This window comes from Phalacrocorax aristotelis, chromosome 1 (assembly GCF_949628215.1).
Source record: "Phalacrocorax aristotelis chromosome 1, bGulAri2.1, whole genome shotgun sequence".
NCBI classification, from domain to species: Eukaryota; Metazoa; Chordata; class Aves; order Suliformes; family Phalacrocoracidae; genus Phalacrocorax; species Phalacrocorax aristotelis.
Window position 1 is genome coordinate 107,773,565 of NC_134276.1, and position 26,010 is coordinate 107,799,574.

Below are 26,010 nucleotides of genomic sequence, written 5' to 3' on the forward strand. Positions count from 1 at the left end.
AATAAGTAATTAATGGTCTGAAAACTGCTGATTCCTATAGATGATGCAAGAACAATATTTTACTTTTTATTGTTTGCAGGATTCACGATACACCATTCTGGGGTGGGGGTGGGGCAGCTTAGATGCAAGTGATGTGGCTTAACTCAGGTGAATAAGGGCATAAGACAGAATAGACAGAATAGATACCCTAGGGAGCTAATGTTTTATTGGAATCCACCTTGCCTGACCAACTGTTCAGGTGACAGAAAAATGGAAGAGCACTCAGAGAACCACAGACTGCAAAGCAAATTTTGTGTTGCTAAGCTTCACTTAAAATAATAAAAAAAACAACCCTGAAGATGGCCTTCATAGAAGAGTAAGACTCTTTAAATATACATCCTCTACTACAAGAAATGAGGTTACTTGTTTGGACTTCAGGAAAAAAAGCACAGGTTTTTTCCAGTGTACTCCGCACATCTTGCTTGGGATGAAGTAGGTCCCCCACTCTGGTTAGTCCTACAGCTTCTCAATCTTTTTTTCCATGGCAACTGAGAAGCTTGTGCTCAGACATAAGCCTGATACTAGAGAGAAATGGAGAAAACTAACTTCTTCCACACCTGTGGAGGAAGACAGTATGTCTTCCCCGTAATAGGTCAGACACTTAATTGTGTTACACTTAATTGTGAAATGATTAATTAAGGACCGCGATTTGCTATACACTATTGCTGAGTAGTTCACTGTTTAGCCATGTTAATGAAGTAAACAGATAACGAAGGCATGCTCTTTGTCTTCTGCCTTTCTCAAGTTTTGTTCTTACATGTAGCTTTTAGACAACAGAAGGCAGCTTAGTTCTTATTTTTCCAATGCCTCCGTGAGGAATCAGTTGTTATCAAAGCCAACTGCAGTTTGTTATCACTTTACCCTCTGCTTTGTTCTTGACTGAAGCCACACAAATGTTTCTGTACATACCAACAGCCTACCAGGTAGTCACTTTAATTTTTAGTAGTAACCTGACGGGGTAGTTTTATATTTATTTATGTATTTTATTTACTTGCAAGAAACACAAGTTACATTTTTGTTCACTGCAGATGGAAAACTGAGCATGGGCCATGCAAATGAGGTTTATTTTCTAACTGCTTACAAGAAATGTGGAGACAAATAAGCTCATAAATAGTTTTTTTTTTTTAAAGAGCTTTACTTATCAGTCTTATCCTTGAATACATGCTACAGTACTTGCAATGGTGCAAAACTGAGGAAGAAATTAATGTCAGCATGTTGATTCCCATTTTAAGTCTTACCTCTAAAATCAGCTTTCTTCCTGTACTGTAGGTCTTCAGATGTGTTGTATTTTTTACTGGTAAAACTGATTTTCCTCTTCTCCACTGAACTGAGGCAGATGGATTTGCTAGCACTTCACAGCTTATATTGATAGGATTGCCTTCCCAAGAGTAATACATGGTTTGATTTGACACAAATGTTGGAGCATCTGGAAAAAGGAAGTAATACACAAAACATATTCACTGTTTAACTAAAACAAGCCATATACCCCTAATCCAAGCATTCACGCTCACAAAGAAATTTCAATTGACTGCTGTATCAATTTATTATTGACCATGAAAATATCACTATTCAACCCTGAGTTTCTTAAGCCTTTACTTTGGTAGACTTCTCCCCTCCTAAAACTGTTTCAACCGAAATACTCAGGAATAGAGTATCTGCTAATTATGTTTAGCATTAGGCAACATCAGGCCCTTGAAAGGTGTTTTCTCAGAAATGACAAAGAACATTTCTTCCTGAGGATGAGAAACTTGTCAGACAGACCCTTGTATAACAAATGGAGGTGATCTATGAAACGTATATATTTAATCTGTTCACTTGCTGATTTTATAGTGTCTTATTTTGCCATGGAGAAATTACATTCACTCTCCAAATTTTCATAGATGTGCAAAGGCTTCACCTATTTCTCAAACCTTTCTAAAGAGAGACGTTCAGTTGTGAATAAACCTAGAAGAAAAAAATAATAAAAGAATGCCTAAAATTTTGCAACACATTCTACTTACTTCAGAAAAAAAATACTGTGTGTATTAGTACACTATTTAAGACAATTTTTTTACCAGTTCCTTATGAAATCATCAAGTTACAGGCAAGCAAAAAGATGGTGCATCTTCCTTACAAGCCTGCCTATAAGTGGCTACATTAAACATATAGCCAAACACTGGGTTTCATACAGAGGAAATCGCTGGTTTGCAAACGAACTATGATTTTCCAATCACAATGCCAGTAGTGACAAGAATTATCTGTTCTACTCACTGTTTCCCTGGATAGCAGGAACAGTTTAATGGTCTCTAGAAAATGAGAGGGAGTAACTCCTTCCCTGCTCCTCTAGTTATGTCTCAGGTAAATAACATTTTTTTCTACCAAATATTTATTTGTAAATTCCTTTTTTATTTTAATCACACACTTATTATATTTTAAGAGTATTAAGAAAATATTCTTTATGTTACTGAAAGTCAAGGAAATTCTCTAGCATAATTCCAAAAGAGCATTATCAATTATAGCTGGTCTCATGGTATCTATTTTTAATAATTTAAATATATATGTATATATTTTTAGTTTGATAAATAGCTCCTTAATATTTATCGATGTCTCTCTGGAAATTCTGTTCTAGTCTTCTCACAAATAGTTGACCTTTAGGCTAGAAAATTGCTAATAGGTCTATCAGAGCTATTGGGTCTATCAGAACTGGGCACATTTAACTAAGTAGTAAAATTTAGCTTCAGGAATGGTTTAAAACTACTTCCTTGTTTCTGAAGTGCACGTTTTCAACTTCTTTCTGTGTTTGCCGTGTCAAAATGCATAACTTTTTGGTAACATTATGCTGCTGCTGCTGCCTGTATGCATATAGGTTTTAGCTGAAAAGAACTGTTATCAGTAGAAGTTTTAAAGCACAGATCAAGGCTGCTATATTGCTCAATGCCAGCAGCATGTTTTTTAATAACTATTCAGCCCTTATTTTTGCAGGAAAGCAAGTGGTTTCATCCAACAAGTATGTTTTTCTATGAATTTATTTACCAGATACAGGAGCTCATCCTTTTCCAAGTGTTTTAATGAGTAATTCTAGTGCTCCTTGATTTTCATAGACCTTTAAAAAAAACATTTCATCATCTAAACATCTTAATGCGAAAATGGACTATCAAAGAGTCTTCAGTATGTGACACCTCACACTAGTGGAGCTCTATGAAGAAAAAAGAAAACTGTATATGCCTGTTCTATGGTTAAGTATGGTCAGGAATCTCAGAATACCAAGTCAGAACCTTAGCTTTTCCTCTGGAAATAAAGTTAGTGGTGGGAGCCACTCAGAGGAAAACTGCATGAACTGACTTCTGCCTGGCAGACAGTTTTTGCACCTAACACGTTCAACATGTGGGTCAGAAATCTCATCAGAGTGCTCATGAGGCACAAAATGTGGCTATTTCACAACAAATTTTAGATAAGCACTGTTCTCCAATGCACAGTTTCTCAGAATAAGTTCAGTGATTGTGGAAGATAGAAATATGTTCTGTCTGTACTTGGCTAACTTTCTTTCCTAGGTAACGTCATATGGCTTGATGCTGTCTGTTGATTTAAATACACGTGGCAAACTCATATCCTATTTAAAAAGCCTTTCAAGGGAAAAAGTAGTGTACACTACTGCAGGTACAAGCATTTAGGAGAATAGGGACTTTCAGTTCAGGCTGCTCTCTCTTCTAAAGGTAGATTTTGGATGCCTATAGAATCTGCTTATTTACATTTTAGAAGAATAGGTGTGTTATGGACTGCCATCTATACATGACTACAGATACTAACGTCATAAAACACAAATAGGACAAAAAGTCCATCAAATAAAGATATATCCTAAAATCAACAACTCCCAAAAGTAAAGCATTCCTAAAATAAAAGAGCTTCATATTTTCCCTTTCAAAAAGTCTGGGTAAAAAAGGCTTTGCAGACATTTTGCTAGCAGTCAAAAGCTCCAATACATCAAAATGAAGAGGACACAGGATGACTGTCCTAATGGCTTGACACAGACAAATTATTTTAAGCCAGATGATTTTTTATTTCCTAGTCAAAAATAGATTAAAGATATCAGGAGTGATGTTTCACATGAAGAAAATAACTTTGGAAATAAGTTTTTGCAGTACAAATAAAAGTTATTTTACATTTCTGATAAAAGAAAAAAAAGTTGGAAGGGAATAACCAGTTTTAAAAAGAGATTTTGTTTTTCTTGTATGCTGTTCATCACTAATTGTAGTATATTATGCTTAAATTATTACAGAGTTAGGATTTATCAAACAGAAACATACAATAAGTTTAATATAAAATAGAGCATGAAAAAATAACAAACCTTAAAGCCAAGGCTTTGAAAATATAATGTTGACTATTTTATATGTCTACAAAATCTGATCCCTCCAGTTTTCTAGAACAACTAAGAAACAAATTTAAGTTAATAAACAGAACATTTATCAAAAAATTCTATCAGACGAGAATGAAGTATAACCAAGTGGAAAAGAGAAGGTGGACCTTCTCATACATCAACATATGTTAAGGATACTTAAATGTAATCTATGTATTGTATAAAAAGAAAAAAACTTCCATGCAGATCAGTGAGAAAGTTAAAAATATTGAAAAATAAAAATATGCTCTGCTTAGCTTCTATGTAACTCAGGATTAATTTATGCCTGACAAAAAAATAATTCAAAATGTAAATGAACTGTTCTTTTAAGCTTTTGTACATAAAGTACCACCAGTTAAGACAACATACTGAACGTCTAAACTCCTAAATACAAAACTAGGAGCTTGAACACACACCATTTTTAAAAACAGCAACCCTGATCATATTTATGATATGTGAACCTTATGGCACTCTACTGAAAACAAAACAAAACAAAACAAAGCAAACCCAACCAACCAAAGAAAAAAAAAACCAAAAACCAAACACAAGCCTGCAGAAAAGTACAAAAACTACTGCTCATGTTAGTTAGTATAGGCACACAATAAATGATAGAATCATAGAATGGTTTTGTTTGGAAGGCACCTTTAAAGATCACCTAGTCCAGCCCCCCTGCCATGGGCAGGGGCATCTTCCACTAGATCAGGTTGTTCAAAGTATCACCCAACCTGAGCTTGAACTCTTCCAGGGATGAGGCATCCACTTCTCTGGGCAATCTGTGCCAGTGTCTCGCCACCCTCACTGCAAAAATTTTCTTCCTTATATCTAATCTGAAATGACCCTCTTTTAGTTTAAAACCGTTACCCTTTATGCTATCACCACGGGCCCTGGTAAAAGTGTCTCTCCATCTTTCTTATAGGCCCCCTTTAAGTACTAAAAGGCTGCAGTAAGGTCTCCCTGGAGTCGCGTCTTCTCCAGGTTGAACAACCCCAAACATCTCAGCTTGTCTTCATAGGAGAGGTGCTCCATCCCTCTGATCATTTTTGTGGCCCTCCTCTGGACCCACTCTAATAGTTCCACATCTGTCTTGTGCTGGGGACCCCAGAGCTGGATGCACTGCTCCTGGTGGCATCTCACAAAAGGTGAGGGGGAGAATCACCTCCTTTGACCTGCGGGCTACACTTCTTTTTATGCAGGCGGGGATACGATAAAGTTCCGAAGTACTGTTATAAGGTTGAATGGTGAAAGGTGGAGTGTTATTTTTGAGAGATGAGACAATCCAAATGAAAAAAGATGCCTAGAATGAACAAAGACTATATCACAAAGGTACAAAATGAAAGAAAACTATTATATTAGAGTAGGATTCTATAAGCAATTATAACTTTAGAATGGCATTTTAGAATAGTCAATATTATGGCACCAGCATTAGCTAAACTCAAGCTGTTCATTCTCCCAGACAAGAAAGAAACTGACAGGTCAGCACTCCAATTAGAAGAAGTGGTTCTGAATAACCTGCATAATAAGACTATGTAAGAGAAGCAAACTCTGACCTGAAAACTGTCTCTAGCATTTAGATATCCTTATCAGGTATAATGTCAGAAAACAGTGATTCAAGAACAGACTACTACATATCTGTCTCATCCAGAAGGTAATTCAATTAATGACTTCAAAGATCCAGCTCTGGTGTATGTTCAGTGCTATACAGAAAACTGGATATGGCAAATTACCTGATTCAGCACATGTCCAGACAGCTATAATAGCAAACTAGTGTACAGAATCAGATTTGCACTTCTTAATTTAAGAACACAGGTTTTCAAGCTTTTGGCTATTTGTTCCTCTAATAACTTGCTTTCCTGGATCATACAATGGAAATATATCACAGATTGTCAGGTCTAAGATCCTGGGACATTTTGTGTAGTTTATTACTGGAAGCCTCTTTCTTAGATGGTTAATAGTAGCATAAGTTTCCCATCATCGAGGACTGTAATAAACCACATCCTCTAGCACATCTAGTACACTCCTTGTCATCCATCCTGTTAAAGTATATTAAATTTTTGTAACTCAGCCACAATTTGGTTAACAGCCTTCTATCTTTCTCTTGCATTTTCTCCTGCATACCTGTTTTGCAATACTTAATATTTTGGAATGAATAGCTTTTTCCTGGAGATAAAGTAGAACCTGTTCCCAGACAGGTGCAATAACTGTCACACATTCCTTGTAACAAGAAATAATATTAGAAAGACTTAACAAATGAGGACAGGTAAATAGATTTTAATATATAATAATCCTTAAAAGGAAGAGAGAAACAGCAGAGCTTCAGGGTTACTAACTTTCAGTTTAACTGCTACTATCACGATCATGTGGTCGCACGGAAAAACATGCAAGATCTGCCTGTGAAGTTTCCAAATAGAAAAGCAAATAAAACTTATCATATGCTAGGTTTTTAATTTCCATTATTATTAGCTAAAACCAGAGGGTTTTTTCAGAATCTAGCTCATCATTTTGAAAGTTTGAGATCAGCAATTTTGCAGAGGTACCTGTTTATTCCACAGCAAGTGACGGAAAACAACACTCCGCAATGTTTCCTTTCCCCCATCTCATTCCTTTGGCTCCTCTCAAAATACAGTACAATAAGACATTGCTGTTCACTAGTATGACAGATTATATACTAATTATACAGTTTATGAAAGAGCAAGAGTCTCTTACCGGCAAGCAGTACTAGTCCCTGATAACCTTGACTATCATATTATTTTTAATATCCAAAGACAACACTAATTTCTCCATTTCTATAAACATAGAAAAGGATTAGTTATCATGAAGATAAGGTATATTTCTGCAAAGTGTTTTGTTGATAATGGCACCTTCAGCCTTAACAAACGGTGGGCAACAAATGCATGCATAGTTTTGGTGCTTGTTGGTGCCAGAGTCACAGAAATTCAGTGTACCTATTTCTCTTTTAATTTCACTTGACATTAAGAAATTGTATTTGATCACTTAAAAAAAACCAACATGAAACAAGCAGAAAACCCAAGAAATTTTAGTTTCATAGAAATATCCATTGTGAATGGATAAACTTGTCTAAAATTACCTAAACCTGTCTAAAATAGGAGAAGAAATTATAAAGAAATCACAGCTAGGTTGTCAATAGTGATGTTTAAAAGAAACTGTCTGCATATATCTATCAGTCATTTTTTATGTCAGTAAATCACTTCGATCACTGGCCATCAGAACTAGAACAGGAAGACTTCCGCTATAGATTTGTCACACTAGCAGTAATATTTTTTTAGTAATAAAATGATCAGGCGTTGTCAATTGCTGACACATTATTTTTGGATAGCAACAGTTTGCCTCAAAATTTCTATTGTTACGTTTATTCCAGGACAGAATTACTGGAATAATTTAGGATGACCAGACTTCTAACATCATATATTAGATCCCATAATCCTCTTATATCCAAAAGTGAAAAACTTCAATGCCTTTCTCAAACCAGGATCCTAACCCCCTTCTCTCTTCTTATCCTGCTTGTCACATTTTCAGAACAAAATCCAGCTTCATATCTTTACCTTCCATATTTTCCTACCTGTCATCCTCACCTCCACAACACGCCTACTATTGATATCGTCCCTCAATTCCCTAATTATAATTATCTATCTATCTATCTATCTATCTATCTCCTATATTCCCAAATCACAATTGTTGTTCCTGTACAGACCAGGGAGACTCTCAGCCTCTTTATCTCTTTACTTAATTTTTACAGACAGTGCTGTCCAGAAAACAACAAAAAAACTCTAAGAAATTTTAAGGAACATACTAAAAAGGATGATAGATTGCTGACCATTACTGGCTTGTTTAAATCCTTTCCAACTTAGTAATGCCATCAGTGCATCCTCACTAAGAGTAATACTCCCAAGAAAGAGGATCCAGCATATTGAACATGTCAAAATTATCCTTCATTAATTACTTAATGCTAATCATTTCAGTGAATAATTTGTGGAACACAAGAAATAATGTGTTCTCTCATCAGAATTTTTCTTCTTTTGGTCAGCCCTTCATTGTGCTTTTTAATGTACCTTTATAAGCCTAGCATACATTTTACAGAATAATTATGTCTCAGCTAAAAAGACAAAAAATACTGTAGAGAAATGTAAACACGTGCATAGGAAAACTGCAACTTTGAAAGGCACCTGACAGTATTGTATGTAGAAATCAAGTTGCCGTTCTCTGGGGTTTGTACATTTAACTTCCTCAGGCCTTTCCAAATACCTCATCTTAGAGTATCTCCTGTTTTATCTATTTTTTAAAATCTATTTCTATCATAGTTTTTATTTAAAAAAGAAATAGCTATTTCTCTATGATAAATATGTACATAATCACTATAGACACATCTTAATACCCAATACCTAGTATAAATAGTATATGCCATCACAGAGGAACTTTTCAATCCATTGTTGCTGTTGGTTGTTGTTGTATTATTATCTTCGTCATCCAATACACACTAGGCTTCATATATGTAATCAAATTTTGCAGTTAATTAAATCCATTAGTAAATTATATCTATAATGGTATCTTTCTTTTCCACATCATTTTGATTTATATTTCATACTTAATATAAGGAAAACTAAACGTAACTAAATACAAAGATGACTCTGTAGGAAGAAATCCATATAATTGTCTCTGGGTTCCCTACAATTCACGTCTGTCCAGCATTTACTTCAGATAAAAGGCAGGGTTAACTGTGCCCAATTGGTATCAAACCTGATAATCTCTTCCTGTCCTGGAGAACTGCTCTTATCATCAAGTGCAACCCCAACAGAGAACAAGGATAAAGTACCGAAATGCTGTGCAATCTACTGTCAGTTTAAGTCTCTGATAGAGGTCAGTAAATAAAAGGATGAGACAGTGACACCAGAGTGTTCTGTGTCTCCATTAGGCCTGTTTAACTGCGCTGACATTTAAGGATGCGATGGCAGCATGCTCCTCTCCTGACTACACAAACTGTCAAACGTATTAAAACATATGAGGAAAACTGCTGTAGTTCTGTTATTAACTTACAGAATGGCATAGGTGCATTGCTCAGTCCTGTCTAGGAACTATGGAAGAATATAAACAATTAAGTCTTGCTTATTGATTTATATTTCAATTTTAAAATAGTTACTGAGGTTTATATTAGAATATTATTAAAATTAATAAAAATTCTGCTAAAATGGCTCACGAGTGATTCTGTAAAGAGCCAGCCATACCTGAAAAAATTCTTCTCAGAACTGGTTTTGATCAGAACAAAACCAAAATTATTGAAGTGAAAATTAAAGTATTTTGAAGAGTTTTATGCAATTTGGCAAATGAATATTTTGGGGGGAAAAAAAAAACCCAAACCATAAAAAACCCTGATCGTAATGTCTGTAATTACAAATAACATGCTGAAAAAGTATCACTTGGACAAGAAAGGTCAGAGATAAGGAGAGTCAAATCATTTATTATCAACTTCACAGAATCTCATAACAATTCCCCTTGTTTTCCCATTTTGCTATGAGAACACAAATGAGTTGTTTAGTTTTTGAGCCTGTACTTTTTGCTGGAAGTCTCTAGCCTGCAACTTACAAAGTGAAATAACTGGACTGAAGGATTACTATGACACCTGCTTCATAAAAGAACGTATTTGTAGTGTCTACCAAGGCATGTATTCAGACTCAAACCACTATGCTATTCCATTTTCTTGTACATGATATTTGATTGTTCCCACACACATTCAAAATTAAGTCTGCCATACCATAATAAGAATACGTTACTTTTAAATTCTTAGCCTCTGTTCTAAAACTCTCACAATGAAAGGTGTCTTAGACTATAATAATGTAATGTATCAAACCAGAGATTTTTTTATGCCCTTTAGTATGAATTCTGTGCTGCTAATAAATTCTTAAATTTCAGTTGCCCATGTTTCATAAAATGTCGTGCATCCTATATCTCTCTTCTGAATACAAAAGGTATTAATATATAGTTTTAAAGCATAATGGCTACATAATCTTAACCAAACAATATACGTCATATCACTATGTGTAGTGTAGGACAGGATTTACAGGAACTTCACTGAACTTAATTTTTTATCTAGTAAAATATTTTTTTTCTTACAATAATGATCAGTGCACCAGTGCATTCATTAAAGAAACAAATATAGTAAATTAATATGTTCCCAAAAGAATAATAATATTTTGCAAGGTTTCAAATCCCTTCATATGTCTATTTATTTAAGAGTAGTCATGTTAAAGCTATTAATAAATACTCTATTTATTTCTTAGGTCTTCTGGGTTGGCAAATCTCTGCATTTCTAACATCCAATTACAGTTTTGACCATTTCTCATTTTCCTTTCAGATTTATTTCCTACCTCAAAATGCATTGCTTGCCTGCCAAAAAGATGGAAAGTGCAACTGTATATTGAAGTCACTTTCAGAATTCCTCAGGAAATCACTCAGCTGATGGTCTGCAACTATTACCTATATTACCTATCATTCTGGCCACAGATCCTATTCCAACTTCTATCTTCCCACTAGAACGACTTTCTCTGTTGAGTCTCAATCTCAAACAGGCTCACTCAAGCCATACTGCAAATGTAGAACAAATATATCTCAAAGATATCTAGCAAAATAGAACAATGACGAAATATAAAAGAAGGAATTTTTTTTGTTTTCATTTTTTGAAGACCTTTGTCTCATGAATTTGAAGAACAGTTTGAAAAGACAATTTTCTAATGAATTTTTGTGTATTTCAACTTTAGATCCACTGATTGGCTTCTACAGCATCAGACTCTCTTCTAAGCAAAAATAATCTCCTTTTCTCTTGGATAAAATTGAGGACCTTTGAACAAAGCAGCCTGTCCATAAAGCAGCCTACCTAAATGAGATTGTCATGAACTTGTGAACTCCAGGAGGGGTTATAAGAAGGGATAGAGACTTGTTGGGGATTAGTGAAACATAGAACTAAGAAAATAAACAGAAGGCTTTGCTGAATCTCAGAAGGTTAAACTCAAGACGGAGCTGTTGCTCAACTCAATCCGTACGTTACCCCACTGAATACTTTTCACCCGCAGCAGTCTCCACTAGCCCGAAGACTTGAAGTTACTACTGGAATATGATCTCAGATGAAATTCTGTCCTGCTTAAATCACTGACAAGGGTCTTGTCAACTTCAGAAAAGACAGGATTCCTTCACAGAAATCGGTATCGCTAACTACAGAAGGACATACTTTCTTAAATTATGCAAGTTTAAACATGAATTACCAGGGAAAACTGACCTTCCATTAAGAATGTACTTTTTTTTTTTCTTTTGAAACAAATTTAAAAGAGAAAACAAAATATTAGAACTTACATTCAATATCAAGGTACATGCTCTTTTGGTGCCCACCAATTCTACTTGCAGCTTCACAGTCATATCTCCCTGAATCTGACAACTTCACATCTTTAATATGCAGTGACGATTTTCCATGCTGCCCTTTGACTTCTATACGGCCATCTGGGCTCTGTTTACATTGATTCAGGAAAAAGAAAGGTTTTATATATATATATGTATGTATGTATATTTATGTAGGTTTTATATATTAAACATCATTGATAAGTATGACTGAAAGCATCTCTTCACCTATGGTGAAGTTATTACTGACAGCTAAGCAACTTCTAAATTTGTCAAATAAAAAAAAAAAAAAGTAGAAAAAGATATTCTGTTTCTAGGCACTATAATCAAGGGAATAAGTACATGCTTAAAGGAACATTGTCAAGATAAACCACAAAATGTATCCACTTATGACTGGAATAGTGAACTGCATACTCAAAACTTGTTTATGACCTTGCTTATTTTGTTCTGATGCTGCACTTAATGAAAATGCATGCATGTAAAAGCATAGTATCTTAGATTACAGTTAACATTATCTCTCGTCCTTAAAAATGTAACCAAAACAGAAACAAAACCAAACAGAAATACCCCCCAACAATGATCAAAACACAAATCCAGTCATAGATTTATTTTTGTTATTCGCATTTTCTTGTCACAAGCTCACAAATGTTAAAAAACATGATCCATAAATGCAACTGGAATTTCTGGTTTTCATTTCCATAACATTGTATGGGAAAAGCCAAGGGAGAAAAATGAATGCTGGCTTCTGACTTTCTAGAAGATAAATTTTATATTTAGCAACTTCATAAAAAACCTTATCCAAAACACCTCCCCACTCCCTCCCCATAAACTATTTGAATTTCAAGAGTATAAAATACTACGGAAAAGTAAATATAACAATTTTTAAAAAATCCACTGCTTGACACTTCAACCTTCATGAAGTAGTATACCTGAGGAAAAATAAGTTATTTTTAGTCTGGTTCTAACCTTTACTTGTTTTGTAGCTTTGGAAAACTTGCTTTACATGTTTGTTTCACTTTTTGCACTTGAGGAGAAAAAACAGCTGATAAAAATACTGATATTTATCTACCTTCATTATTGAAGAAGGTAGAAAAGGGAGGAAAAAACAGTAACTATTTCACTGTATCACATGTAAACTTGAAACATAGTTTAATGTCCAATCCTATAAATACATACTCAAGTTCACTGCTTTTTACACTAAATACTCACAAAGTGGCAGCTGATCTTTAAGTGACTGAGCTTTTAACTCTGTACAATTGTTTCTTCACTGAACACAGGAAAAAATTACACAATTTAGATCTTAAAATATTTGACAAAAAGCAGTTATATAAAGCATTCCATATATCATAATTTCAATGGAAAGAAAAGTATTCTGATCCCACATCAGAATCCAAGAACACTGAATTTTATTTCCTGTGAAAACCTCACTGCAGAGGTACATGAATTAAAGTTATGGAGTTTTAATGCAAAAGCAAACCCGAAACCATCTGGATTCATAAAAGTTAGTTACTAAGACCACTTAGTTATCTCTTATGTAATTTCTAATGCTGAAATTTCTACTTTCATTATACATTTAAAAAAAGGAAAAAGAAAAATTATTAAGTTACTAGCAAACATACTACAGTCCCGAATGCCATGTTTTTTGGAGGGATTTCTTGGATAATTAAAATGCAATTTCTTTAAAATAAAACATTAAATAGTTTTCTAATTTCTGATTTTATATATAAAAATATATATATATAACAAGTACTTTGTATGACATAGATAACAACAGTATGATTTACCTAAGGAGCATTTGCTGCTTTTTTAAAACATCAGGTATGTATTATCTGCATACTTCTTACCTAAAATGTACCTATACTTCAGCAACTTTATTTCTGTTTTTACCTTGATTACCAAAATTTCCCTGAGAAGTCATATTTGAAACAGTGAAAAGACACAGGCTGAAACAACCTAGGACTATGAATCACAGATACAGCACTAAATGCTCTGTTAGTGATTCATTAACAGCTGCCCTCCTAAAGCACTAAGGCAGCTCTATGCAATAGACAGTAGTAGTAAAGAACAGGTATTTTGAGAAAAATATTCTCTTTGGCTTTCCTTACTGTGTATCACAAACGTACAAAGAGAAGCCAAATTTTTTCTCACTACCTTCTCCTTGCACAATGGAAAGTGTCTTTCTGTGAAAGTATATTGACTTAGACCTGTAACGACACATTCACCGAAGCTCTTTCACCATGATTTTCTCAATTAGATCAGAGATTATTTCGCTAGCTCAATTCTCTGTTTCCAGTAATAGGCTATTAGAGGCATATATGAAAAAGAGAAAAAAACAATTGAATTAAAAATATATATTCCAAATGGTAATTCTTCACTCTCTGAAAAAGAAGCATGTACTGGTTGTACTTTCTGGCCAGTATGGTCAACAGGTTTCCTGTAAAGAGAGTTAAATTATTTATAGTCCTCACTAAAGTCACTATAGGTATTTTTACAGAAGTATAAAATTTGCAGTGCTATTTTGAACTTGATAACAAAGGAAAATTTTATCAGTTCAATACCAATCCCAAATATTATAATTCACTACATAATTCACTATAATTAATTCCATACATTCCAAAGCACAGATATGAGTGCTAATCGATGTTTAAAAAAATCAGGTAATGAAATTAAGCACAAAGATCCTTAAAACCAGATAGCTTTTACAGAAACTTCTCAATCGTGTCTTTAGTTTATCTAATTATTATATACTGCTAGAAAAAAATTACTTGGATATGTACACATTTGGTCTGTACTCAAAACAGCTTTCCTATGTTCTCATGTATGAGAAAAATTTTTTTTATTCAAATATGGATGGTATAATATATCTTAGGCTTATAATTAGGGCAAGAACCAATCTACTAAATACTCTGAACGATAGGAGATTTTTGCATGACCCCATCATCTAGTCTCATCATCCAATATCAGATAAGAAGCATTTTGAGAGGGACCTACTAGGTTAAGCAAAGTCCACATAACCAAGTAAAACGCATGACAATTGTAGGCAAGAAAATCTGGCCCAAATAATCATAAAAATACTAAAGTTAATTTCCACTTTTTCCAAATTCTCTGAAAATTATTACAATAGTCTCTTAGAAATTGTTAACAAATTATAATTGCTTATAATGTAAAGTACATAATAAGATGTTTTCTGCTGCGTTGCTCAGAATGCTTTCTGTCCTGTGGCTTCTTCATGAACAGTTTAAGATCTCCTGTTCCCTGGTCCTATTCTGTAGATTGATTAGTGTACAATTTATTAATTTATCTGCAAAGACAGTGCAATACCTGATTAAAAATGTACTCTTTGGCTGACATTCTTGAACACAGAAATACATGAAAGAAAACAAGAATGCAAATACAGACCACGAAAATTCCATAAATAAATAAATACATACATACATAAATGAAAAAAAATATTTTGAAGCAATTGCCTCTGTCTAGAGAGGATTCCCAGAATATGCTGGACATTAACACACACAAATGAAAAATGCTAGACGGTATAATAAATTTTCACAAGGACTTCAAAAATACTAGTGTGGCTCTATTATATTCTTTTATGGTGTAAGTCTGCTAATAGAGATCTGGGTAAACAAGTCAAGGACACATTATGACACAAAAAGTACAACAACAGTGCAGTCATGCTGAAGCACAGCTAGGAACAAACATTAGGAACACAGCAGAGACACAGAAGTTGAGTATGGCAAAGAGCAGAGAAGAAGCTGGGACAAAAATTTAACATGCAGTGTCAGCCTGAAGCAAAAAATGAAACCATGCTAGTTACATTTTCCTGTTCTTGTAAAGGGCATTATCAAAACCAAAATATACCAGAATATATGCAGAAGTCTGCATTCATACTGATCCATAATGTCAGTTGTCTTCTTTAACTTCGAATAGCAAATACACAATGTCAGACGGGCAGCCCTAACCTCGGTATCTGTGACCACCAGAACTTTATAACCCTTGGTAAAATCTTCTGAGGCTTATTTCCCTCTTGCACTAAGTATGGAGAGCACACGCTAGCACCATGACTGGCACCGTAACACACCAAAACAGGAAGGGGGAGAGGCAGCACACATGGGAACACAAAGTACACTGCACCTGCCCAGCAGTCCTCAGCAGAAACCCCCACCAGCAAAAAAGCATTGGCACTGCCACTGGTGACAAATCAAAATAGAGACATAATCTCTATAAATTAGTAATGTCAGTAACTCTCAAGTCTGCCTGAAATAATAACGGACACCTACTAAATGGGAATTTATTTTCCTTTCAAATGTTATAGTGGGAGAGATGTAAAATACGTACTCTGGTGTTTTCTGCTAGATTGAACAAGTATAAAAAATAGACAAAACAAAAACCTAGACAATGAGAACAGTCTTGGTTCAACACTTATGATTTCCGCTCATTCATGGAATTAATCCATATCACTGTAGCTGGTGAGGTCTGAAAACACATGTGGTCAACACAGTTCCATACAGACATACATATTTCTTTAGAAAGATCAATGAGCAAGTATGATAACAGGTGCTTACACCTGTTGGAAGAATAATTTCAATAAATAGACCAATGTGTGTCCTGAAAATGGTAAAGACAGACAAGGTCTTCCGAAGTTACCTTTTTACAGCATTTTGGAAATCATAATAAAATCTTAAGAAATCAAAATATTTTTCAACATTAATGTTAATAATATAATTTCACAGAATTAATAAATAAAAGTGGGGCTTGGGGTGGTCCCCCCCACCCCCAACCTCATTACCAGCATAAAGCTAAAACACAAGTGATAAAACGTCAGCAGAGACTTTGATAGGTACAGCCATTGTACAGCTGACTTTGTGACTTTATCCACATAAAAAACACATTCCCTAAATTAAGAATTTAAAATCCCACAAAAAAAATACCTTTTATTTTGAATATTGATAGCAGTCTAGTTCTCTGTCATTGTCAAAGACAACAAAACTATTATATACAGGTCTCCAAGTAAAATTATCCATAATGACAACTCTGAAGTATCACAAAGTGCCTTCCAAAAAAAACCCAACCAAACAAAAAAAAACACCTAAAGGGTGAGAACTTTCTGCACTTGCAATATTCTTACTCAGAATGTTGCTTAATCCAAATCAATTCTACAATAATCATAAAATGGGAGGTATCTTCTCAGTTGAGACTAATTCTACAGCTTTTATAAAAGTAAATATGTATTTTTTCATTTTTTATAGAATCCTTGTCATGCTATATATGATATTCTACTACCTGACTTTTTCTGCAATGCTTTTGCTTCCCGAACTTCTCACATGATTTGTAGTTCCACACGTGAATATTCCCAGAGTCCTGACTGGCTGATGCTGACCTGACTGGTCAATGCACAACTCCAAAACCATGTTCCAGAGCTCCCAGAGCAGTACCAGAATGATGTATTTCAGTGTATTTCAGGAGTTCCACATGCAGAGGAGGTATGCAGTTTTCAGAGCATGATTGCTAGAGAGAATAGGGATGTGATGACAGTACAACATCCACAAAGAGACAAGAACACCTTCTGGGATAGAATAACTTATTCGGGTACCATGGAGTGTTCAATCTGCACAATTCCATTGCCATTGTAGTTCAAAAGGTGTAATTTCTCAGAAAGGGAGAATTAGCTGATTATGATGCTTAGAAATTGTCATTCTTTCTGAGTTGTAGAAAGCTGTACCTGGAGAGAAATGGATGGTGTGATTAGTGGTTGAGTTTGATTTATCAACCATTTCCCAGCTCCCACTGGGGAACTGTAGCACCGAATGAGACGAAGTTGTATGGCTGCCAAAACGTGCATTTTGAGTTGGCTGAAAGCAAGACTGGAAGGTGAGAACTTATGCAGAAATTGGTGACTCGTATGTAGCTGGATTTTAATAACATTACTTGGATGGTTAGAGCAGCTGTGAATTCATGTTGATTATCTTCCCTCCTACAGAGTTTACTGTTGGGCTGACGAAGTACTCCATCCCTTGAAGTCCAAGTGCAAGACTGCAAGCACAAAATCCCTAAAAATAAAATCTAAACAAGTTGAAATACCTTTATTTGTTTTTCTGCCAATGTTTAAATATTATTTGTGATCAAAGTGCCATTACTGTCCATAGTTACACCACTGCAGGTAAGTTTAGCCTGTCATGTAGTTATCAAAAATGTCTTCTGATGCCTTGCGCACTTTTATGCTACTTTGGAGGTGTATGGCGTGTGTTAAAAGCAGAAAATACGAAGAAACAGTGTATTATAATTGAGAGTGTTGTTCCTTTTGTAATACAGAGTGCAACATACTCAAGACAAGTCACTGTGAGAACATATAACCTGAGTGAAAACTGCAGGACATTTCAAGTTCCTCCAAAGGAGCTGCTCCAGACGTACGTAGTAGATGATCTTCATATCAGGGGGTGAGGGGGCAGGAGGAGGGTGAAAAAAAAAAACAAAACAAAAAGAACCTGGTTTAATTTTATGCCTAGCTTTTCCTTCTTCAGGTCAAATCGTCAAAAATTGCCAACTCATTATGTTCTCTTCGTTATATTTCAAGTACGCATCACTGAATTTTCAAGGAGAAAACTAACACCGATTAACAGAATCATCTTTTGAATTTCATGAATAGCAATTTTTTTAGGAAGCTTTCTGATTTTGGGTTGTGTTGATATCCACATGCGAGGCAAACTTCAGACCACATACTTCAGGCTGACGTTTCTTATACGTGAGATTTAAGCAGATCATAATTGCTCCTGAAACTGTTCCTTGAAGCAGCACGAAAGAACTTCTGCAACGTCACATGCTGACACTAAATGATGATAAAATTCCAGAAGTCTATTAAGTGTAAGTGACCAGCAATTCCTAGTCTGAAAATCTACCTTTGATGATGAGAAAGGGCTGTTAGTCACAACAGCCATCATCGTGTAGAAGCTGATGGAAGCTCCCTTCTGGATTATGGATGGTATATTCACAATATTTCCCATTCTCTTCAGGTAAATGTATTTTATCCATGCACCTGTTGGAGACAGCAGAAAATTCCAGAGTATTGCTACGTGCATATGCCTTAATGTCCAGTGAATCAGAATAATGCTACAGCAGTGTCTTGGACTTCAGTGATTTTTATAGGAGATTGTGATTCTCTTAGAACTGTAGCTCATTAAATATGTATGTCAGCATCCCGCAAATTCCTGAATTTGTTAGGCATCGGTTTTTCCACAAGGAAGAAATTATTGAAGAACCTATTGTTTGTAGATCTACAGTGTAACACCAGGGAAGTCACAAAAAGCTAATCTTGAAGAAAAAAAAAAATCGTTGTTTTGATTTTCTGTTCATCTGCAGACTTAGCAGTTACTTTTAAAGAATTCAGATTGGAAATAGTAGCAGGTTCTATGCAGGTTGTTAACAGCATGTACAGCCTCAGGAAAAAATGTATTCTTGAAAGCTTCGTATAACTTTTAGGAATTATGAACTGATATTTGATTGATTCATGCTGTCATTTCTTTCAAACTTAAGTTTCTACATAATGAGATGACACGGGATATCCAATACACCAAAATCACATACTAAGACATGAAACAGAAAACTGAACTTCCTTCCTTGATTGGTTTTTACTCACAAAAAAGTATGAAAGAAAAATAATAAAGAGAGAAAATATGATGATCAGCCATTCAAGATTACTTCCGCTAAAGATGCAAATCACAAGAAAGAAATGGTTGATGGCTATTAATGGCAAAAATATTAGCATAATGTGAGAAAAGTTTATAGAGGAAAACAAGCATTAGCTTTGGCTGTAAAAAATAACAATAGCAACCACAAACAAGTGTTTATAACAGAAATATTACAACTGTAATGATTACATATGTACTTTACAATTATAAAATCTGATTCACTCAGAAATACTGTATTTAATGGGTTTATTCCTAATAAGTTTGTTGATCTGAATGTACTCCAACACTGCTATGATGCCATTAATATGGGTGATTCAGATGGATTCAGACCAGCAAAATTCTCAGGAATAAGACCATTAAGTTCAACAGTCTTACTCAGTACAGACCTCAGATAAAACAGCCACTAAAAATAATGATTTTACTATACAATTACGTCTTCCTTTAGACAATCAAATCTTATTGTAAATTTGTTTCCGCTTAGCTCTGTGCTAAGGACCATGTATGGCAAAGGTCTAATGTACAAACATTAGCTCTTTATCTTACTCGGGACCAGAGGAGGCAGTTCTGTAACTTCAATAACTAACAGGTGAAAACAGTAAGAAAAAAAGAAACAAAGAAAGAAAGAACCCAAAACAACCTGTAAGCAGACCACAGTACAAAATGGACAAAAATCAAGCCGACCCAAGGCAGGGAGGGAAGCATGGTTTTGGTTAAGTTTCTTTTTAAGAGATTGGAGTGGGAGGTTAAGTAATTTTTATTTTCCCCTGGAGAAGAATTTAGGATGCTGATGAACTGTAAACCCTTCTCTTCCTTTTTAAATTTTAAACTGTCAACCTCAGGTCTCAGGGGAATACTGGATGGGTGACTATAAAAAAAAAATAAAACTAGGGAGCTTTGGTATAACAATTTTAACTGTAATGTTAATTTTTCCCCCGTATTACTTAGATAACTTGAATTAAAGTGTTCGTATCATTGTAACTGGACTAAGAATAATTGTTTTACTTTGTTTAAACTGCTAAAACATTACTTGGACTGATAACAAATGATTGGATAAATTTGGGTTGTATGCCCCTCTTGCTCACAAAACTCTTCTGAAAGAATATAAAATAACCTTTAAAATGGCGACTGCTCTAAGAATCTCAAACCAACCTTAATGCATTTGTATATACACTCATTTCATTTTCATAGAATTCAGATTTTAACCACGACAGAGTTTAGCTGCAGAAGTAACTTATGTGGTGAAGGTATGCAGTTACGCACCACAGAACAGCACATACAGAGCAGCACAACATGTGCTTTTTTTGTTGGGGGCAGGGGGTGTGTGGTGGAAGGGGATCACAACTTGAGTTTCTCTTACTGGTATGTTCAGTGGTTGCATGCTGAGTTGGGATCCTTTCCAGTTTTCTGTGAAGGTCATATATAGTTTATTAAAATAACTATGGCTAGACAGCAGATAGGAAGCCTGTCTGGAAACTGCTGAGGTGGAGCCCTGCAGGGGGATATATAAGCAACAAGGTTTCTTAGGGGAAGCAAAGGCACAGAAAGCCAGAAATGCATAACTTCAGTCAGGAAGAGCAGGGGAATGGGCTGCAGGAGGACACAGATTCAGATTTCACAGGTCAAAAAGTCTTTGCTCACAAACCCAGAGAATTCTGTAGGGCTTTTTGTAACTGAAGAAACAACAGGAAATTATTGCAGCACCAAGCAAAATGGAGAAAATTAGCTAACATGGACATATCTGAAAGGGCATAGAAAAATTTATTTTCAAGTTATTTTATTTAATTGGTATCATCTAACTGAGTTTCTCTATTTACATGTCTAAATTTATTAATATGTACAGATAAAAATAAAAGATTATGCCAAACATATCAGTCAATTTGGGTGGAAAATAGTACGGAAAAATGTGCTGCTACTAGAGCTTGAAACAAGTTGGAAGGCAGAGATTGCAACATGGCAGCACAAAAACCATATGTCATTCTGCTAGGAGAAGCATCACTGACAAACAAAATGCTAGAACTGATCTATAGCTTTTTTTCAGTCAGCTTACAGCATTTCCAACTCAACTGCACAAGTTAGGAAACTCAAGGAGTATATATTATTAAATTATCAGAAGTTATGCATAGTACATTGCTGAAGAAACAGATTTGTAACAATACATAAACTGAAGAGACCATGTGGATAAATGAATCACAGCTAAAAAATTAGTCCCAGCTGTAAGATACTCAGGTATGCAGGCAAATTGGGAGGGGAGAGGGAGGCCTGGAGGAAGGTAATCAATCAGTTTCTGGGTAAAGGAGGAGAAGAAAAAGAGGGGTGAGCAAAAAAGTGTGAGAAACAGCTCTGCCGACACCAAGGTGGGAGAACGAGGGGGAAGAGGGACTCCAGGAGCCTGAGCAGAGATTCCCCTGCAGGCCATGGAGAATACCATGGTTAAGCAGGTTGTCCCCCTGCAGCCCATGAAGGTCCACAGTGGAGCAGATATCCACCTGCAGCCCATGGAAGAGCCCACCCTAGAGCAGGTGGACATGCCCTGAAGAGATCTGCAGCCCACTCAGAAGCAGACTCCTGGTAGGACCTGTGGCCTATGGGAGACCTGTGCTGGGGCAGTCTGTTCTTGAAGGACTGCACCCTGTGGAGAAGACACGTGCTGGAGCAGCTCTTGAAGAACTGCAGCCTGTGGGAAGGAGTCATGTTGGAGCAGAGGAGACTGTGGGCAGCAAATGGCCTCTTGGTATGAGGCTGGTAGGGGTAGGAGTTTTCGCTTTCTTTTGCACAGCTACTACCTCCGAATGTCTTATCCAAGAAAACAAAGTTTCCAATAAAATTGCCAAAAATGCATTTGTTAAGGATATCTCATGAGCAAAAAACTCCCATGTTATTTAATATTTTGGCATTGGCTACAAGGTGAGTGATATATGTATGATGTGTTATGACCACACAGTTTCATTTTAACAAATCGGACAATAACGGTAATAAAGACAAAAGGACTAATTTGTTTATATAAATCTGTACACTTTCATACAGAATTTGTAAAGATTTTTTACAATAATTAGGGCATATCTGCTAAATACGATGACCTGTGAATTCAGGAAATCTTGAAGAATATCCATTAATCTTAAAACTTTTTGGAGGTCTTAATTTTAAATGCCTGCAGTATTGATTTTGGGGGAGATAGCGATACTTTTATCACAACAGAAATTACTAGTTTTGGTATTAGTGAAACCACTTTGAATCTGTGATAAGGAAGCACTGATAACTGTGGTCCAAATAACATCACATGTTCCATACTGTAAATATTATGTTTGTCTAGTCAGTATACATACATGCTAATTCTACCCCTGCCTCCATTTAAAAGCTCTAAAAGAAGCCACTGTAGTTTCTGGTAAGATTCTGTACCTATTTTCATATTTTCTAAATTAAAACAGAAAAGTTATATTGGTCAACAGACCATAACTCCAAATGGGGTTTCTGAAATGTGCTGGTAAAATAGAATTTATTCAGTTTGGAATTCTAAGTATTTGCAAACCGTATTCTTAATGCAGATTTCTATATTAAATATCCACTTTTGTATATTATTTTTGGAAGAGGAACATTTATAGAGTACTAAGTTAATTCAATCAATTTTTACCAAGTAATATAACCCTGAGAGCTTTAACGTTATGTATCAGCTACCTATAAGATACATTAAAGCATGTTAGATGATCATCTTGCAGTAAGGTAAAGATTACCACATGCTATTAATTCACTGACCTTTGGCATAGATGTCACAACTTAATATATAAAAGCATAAATTTTTAGAAAGACAAAAAAGTCTTATTTTTTGATACCACTTTTTATATTATTGCAACATTTAGAGATTTTAATAACACAGATAGATGGGAGTTATTTTGACCATGAATCAGAGCTCAGACCTATGGTTCAGTTATGCAGTCCTAAGAAATATTATTTACTGAATTTCACAAGCTGTTAGTAAGGGATGGTGCAAACAGTCATCACTTTTCCCAATGCAAAGAAATAAGACTCTTGCATTATGCTTTAAGTTGCACAGCCTCCTAACTATCATGGATGACAGACATGTACTGGTCCATCATCATTGTCATGTTAAACTGCCATAACCTGACTGTGTGTGAAATCTGAGAACTGTTATTAATAGGAAGATAGTGTATAAGTAGATGCACACAGGGAGATGGTACAGTGAAAATGTGATAGGAAAGTGTGTTTTTTTTAACAGCATACTAAGGACATTAACAAATTATTAAGAACTAATTATCACACAGAGTTTAGATAATTTGTTAAACAAGATAAACAACAGATTGAAAAAATAGAATCCAGGCCACTTGCTTTCATCCTGGTTTTGCCAAAAGTCTAAACAGAATTACAAAGTAACGTTCAAGGGTATTCAAACTGCCTTTCAGGTCAGGAAAACTATTGACAGGCTTTAATAGTGTAAAATACATTTTGCCAGCATTCCACTGCTCATTTCCATTAATTGTGGTCATTTGCTATGAGTTTCCATGGTACCTAGAAAACGTAACATTTCCAAAGTCTCTGGAGAATGTCCTATAGTATATCAGTGAACGCTACCAAATGACTCCAGTGTATAAAGTGTGGCTGTACCGCTAAATGTATCACCAGATGCAGGATCTTTATTTCATCAGAAAAGGAAAAGCTATTTGAAAGTTATTAAAACCGTTAGCAGATAATACGACTGATACTTAGGCAGAAGCTCATGAAAAGATCTTTTGTGTAGTGGAAGGAATGAATGAATGTTCAAGTCCAAGCTGTACTGGTATCGTCGGAAATGTTGGTCCATAAAAAGTTCCCTGATAATTTCAGTCTTCATTAGTGTAACAGATGGAATATCATCACTGATGACTAAATAGAAAAAGCTAATATTGGAAGGGAAAGAAATGCCGTTTCCAAGCTTGTATGGCTTTATTTCAGCCAGTAAATGCAGCACCACAATCCACAGAAAGTACCTAAAAGTATCTACTTGGTGCATAGTTAGTACATAAGCAAAAGGATTACATGGGAGACAGTTTTTAAATCTGAAGTATAAATTAGGTGGAAGTGGGATTATCCATTTACAGAATGGGTAAAAACTTCATACTTAATTAAGTTTAGGTATCATGTTAAACAATTGATTAAATTAGTGATGTTCCTAAATAAACATCCTTCTTTCCCTAGGTTGTTTAAGCTTTCAATGTAGAGGAGGTATTAAATTTTACATTTTCCTGGATTTTTGTCACCTTTAAAGAATCAACAAGTTTGTCTCTGCTTACTTAATTCTGTCCCAGTGGAAAGTGATCCTAAAGTTTTACTGAAAGGAAAAATTTTCAGAAATGAGAGAACTGTGAGCTAGCATAATACTAACGCAGTCATCCACACAACATGAATACATATATGGCTGTGTGTATGTAATGTCATTTGGGTCTTGTCCGGCTAACAGAGCATTTAACTTCTCTCCTAAAAGAGGAACAAATCTGAAGGGCCCTCTGGCCATGTGGCTGAGATTTAGTATTGAGTTGTTAATATAACCACCCACCAAGCCTGCACTGGGGAAGAAGAGGCTGTGAAACATCAAACTAATTTCTGGCTTCAGTTTCAGCTTCATCTACACATCACTGCAGATATTGTTAACTAAAGGAGCGTATGGAACTCAGATGAGTGATTGGGCTACTTAAGGACTTTGAAATATCCACACTGGCTTGCAGCTTTCCTACTGTAAAGCTTTCTCAGTTCACTCAGGAAAGCTGCTCTTCATTTCTAACTGCATACAATCTCACCCCTCTGAAATCAATCTTCCTACTAAAATACTGTCACCTCCCAAAACTGTACACTTTATTTTTAGCTTCTAGTTAACTGAAAAGTTTGTCTCAACTCCATATTAGTGTAGCTGAACATACTATAGAGAAGATGAAGGAACCCCAAAACATACACAGATTTCTATGGATCAGATGACTGGTTCAGTGCTCGTATGTGCTCCATGTTTTGCATATGTCACCGGGTATAAATGTATATATTCTCAATAGCACTAATTACCTAACATTTAAGGCCATCCTCCTGCTTTCTACTCTCTCTCAAGTCCATTTATTTGCCTTCTTCCAGTCACAATATTCTTACTCTTCTATTTCATAGCTTTAACATATGACGCCCCCCATTCTATTTTAGGGTTAAAAACAAAACTAAAAAATCTTTAATGCCTGCTTGAATTGTTTGCAGAGTGTCTCAATTGCATAATCAGACACAACTGCAGCTGGCTACAGAAACTGTTCTGGCCCGCAGGCCTGTGCTAATATTACAACAGCAAAAATATTCTACGATATCGTAAGTAGAAGCTGTTCACACAACATGTAGGTGAAACAGGTTATAACACTTTTGTTCAGTAAGGCAAGGAGACTTGTCCTTTACATTTTTCCAACAATTCAAAGGAGAAAAGCTCCTGAGATTAATTTACAAAGACTGGGATTTGTACAGCTCAGAAAAAGAAAGAAACCTCCTGGAATCCATTAAAAA

General features: G+C 35.3%; 1 protein-coding gene across 2 annotated transcripts in view; it reads right to left on the reverse strand.

Annotated features, from left to right (window-relative positions):
* Positions 1-26,010, reverse strand: part of NCAM2 (neural cell adhesion molecule 2) — a 307,619-nt gene that overhangs the window by 81,626 nt on the left and 199,983 nt on the right. For both annotated transcript variants that reach the window (XM_075101628.1, XM_075101635.1), the window contains 2 exons: positions 11,768-11,918; positions 1,278-1,465 (listed from right to left, as the gene is read on the reverse strand). In XM_075101628.1, coding sequence (XP_074957729.1) covers positions 1,278-1,465; positions 11,768-11,918 — 339 coding nt within the window. The remainder of the gene's footprint in view (positions 1-1,277; positions 1,466-11,767; positions 11,919-26,010) is intronic.